The 2,953-nt window shown below is 32.5% G+C and overlaps 1 protein-coding gene across 1 annotated transcript in view; it reads left to right on the forward strand.

The window, feature by feature from the left end:
- The window catches only part of LOC103310446, a 3,536-nt gene extending 765 nt beyond the window's left edge, over window positions 1-2,771 (forward strand). Inside the window, exon 2 of the mRNA XM_008188777.1 lies at window positions 1,458-2,771. Coding sequence (XP_008186999.1) covers window positions 1,458-2,771 — 1,314 coding nt within the window. The remainder of the gene's footprint in view (window positions 1-1,457) is intronic.
- The last annotated feature ends 182 nt before the right edge of the window (window positions 2,772-2,953 follow it).

Raw genomic sequence — 2,953 nt, forward strand, 5'->3', positions numbered from 1 at the left:
AACGGTTTATTTTTATGATTTTTAAGTTATAATTGTGTTCTATATGTATAATGATTTTATTTTCACTAACATAATATTTAATAACACAAATACAAGATTGAGTGCTATTATTCCTTATTTGGTGTCAGTCGATCAGTTGACACTCTACAGATAGGTATAGGTATAGGTTTATGTTGTCAGTTTGTGACACAAATACAAAACTATACTATACTTAACTATATAATGATTAATTACTATTGATAAGTAGCTACAATTAATAAGTACTATTTTTTAATAGTCATAACTCATAAGTAATTATTATTGTAGTATTGTTATGTAAAAATGTATTAACTGTACATCTTCTTTTTTTTATACACATTTTTAAAATTATAGCTTTTTAGCATAGGTATGTATTTTTATAAAAATTTATAATAATATTGCCTGCAGAATAATAATTGCCAAGAAATTAAAAAAAAAAAATATTAATTTTTTTTTATAACGAGAAAGTAATGAGTTACTTTCTATTTGAAAAGTAAAGTAATTTCACTACAATTTTATTTGAGTAACGAGTAAAGTAACTTAATTACATTTATCTCTAAGTAACTAGTAAAGTAACTTACCCAACACTGGAAAAACACGGTTTTTTTTTAAAAAAAAAACAGTGTTTTAAAATCCATAGATAAATTTAATTTTAAATTTACTAAAAATATTGTTTTAAACACACGGTTTTTATTGATTGTTTAAAACATGTTGTAACGAATGTCGTCATCGACATCGTACATTACTCCCTACGTTGAGCACGGCTAATATGCTGAGTGTTATCAATGGCAAATGTGTGTATATTATGTATGAAATATATATATTGCTGACGCGATGTTTAGCTTGCGTCGTGTTAATAACTGACCGGGACGCCTGGCGGTAAATAGTTAAATAGAATGGTCGAAAGTCGAAAGTCGATAGTCAAGAGTCAATAGTCATAATCGATGAAGGAGTCTATTGTCGGCAGTTAATAGTCAGAGTGCATGGTCGATACTCGATAGTGGAACTTGATGGTTGACAACGACCTGAAGAGGACCTACAGAAGACCAGCTCAACCCACATTTGGACATCGGCACCCACGACACACCATGGCCCGATCAGTAACCCTGAGTTATAATTTATAAGTATACTTTCACTGTTGTAACTTGTAGTTGGTAATAACAATACATTAATATTCATTAACAGATATATATAATATATTATACACATTGAGTACTTTGCTTCACATAAGGTAACCCTGATCCCTAGTAATAATATCACACACCGAGGTCGAGTCCCCGAGACCTCGTTAATATATACAAAACGACACCCGCGGGAGCGATAGGTGAGGAGGAAACGTTACAATGTGTTTTAAACGTATTAAAATAACCTTGATTTTACATACTTATATACACAATTAGAAATCAAACTGAACTATTTGTTTATTATTTTAATTTCAGTTCATTGGAAGTGGACAAAAACTAATGATAATAAACTTATACAAATCCAAAATTGCCGAACAACCAACTATTAAGGTTAAGGAAATGGTGAAATTGCTATCCAAAGATACGGGTATTGGCCAGAAAACGATCCAAACGACAATTGCCGACTACAAGAATTCAAAACCAATAAAATCACCTTGCAGACAGAAGATCAGGCTGACATTCAAAGAAAAAGTCGACGATTTAGAACGGAATGCTATACGTAAAAAGGTACACGATTTTTGGTTTAGACGACAGGTTCCCTCATTGGACAAGATTTTAATTTCCGTGAATAGTGACCCAACACTAAACACATACAAAAAAACCAACCTATATTATTTATTACGTGAGCTAAATTTTACGTATAGTAAAAGAGGCCGTAACAGCGCACTTATTGAACGGGACGATATTGTACTGTGGCGAACCAAATATATACAAGATATCCGAAAATATCGCCAAGAAGGAAGAACAATTTATTATTTAGATGAGACGTGGACAAACATTGGTGATAGTATGGAAAAAAATTGGGTCGACAAGACCGTTAAATCACGCAGAGGCGCGTTTTTGTCTGGCCTTTCGACAGGTGCTCCCAATCCAACAGGCAAAGCAAAAGGACTCATTATAGTCCATATTGGATCAGAAGAAGGATTCGTTAATGGTGGTCTGCTGGTATTCGAATCGAAAAAAGGATCAGCTGACTATCATGACGAAATTAACGGAGATTCATTTTTTGATTGGATTAAAGGTGTCATTCCATTGTTAAAAGACAACAGTGTCATAGTAATGGATAATGCACATTATCATTCCGTGGAAGCCGAACAATGTCCAACAATTAGTTGGAAAAAAACGGACATAGAAAGTTGGCTGAAACAAAAGGGCGAGGTTTATGAAAAGCCACTTAACAAAGTTGGTCTAATGAACATTGTTAATCGGATTAAACCGCAGTTTAACAAATACGTCATAGACGAGTACGTCAAATCCAAAAATATAGTCGTATTACGTTTACCGCCGTATCACTGTGAACTGAATCCAATTGAGCTAGCATGGTCGTCTGTCAAAAGGTACATCAAAATGAATAATTCGACATTTAAGCTACCCGATGTCAAAAACCTCGTTATTGAAGGTGTCAATCAATGTGGCCCCGAAAAATGGAAGAACTTCGTCAGTCACGTAATTAACGAAGAAAAAAGGTTCTGGGACATCGACTTTGTCGTGGAAGAAGTCATGGAAAGGTTAGGTAATGGTGTGATGACAATAACTGGTGACACATCTTATTCAGATTCAAATCATTAAATATTAATTAGTTTTTTTGTTTATTTTATTATATATTTGACTGATTTTTAACTGATTAATAAAATGTTTACTGTTACCATATATTTTGGGTGTTATTTTTTTTATTTTAATGATTAAAATACAATAATAATAAGAGTATATTAAAATAAATAAATACGAAAATATTTACGAAATGCTGGCAG

This window comes from Acyrthosiphon pisum, chromosome X (assembly GCF_005508785.2).
Source record: "Acyrthosiphon pisum isolate AL4f chromosome X, pea_aphid_22Mar2018_4r6ur, whole genome shotgun sequence".
Lineage (NCBI taxonomy): Eukaryota > Metazoa > Arthropoda > Insecta > Hemiptera > Aphididae > Acyrthosiphon > Acyrthosiphon pisum.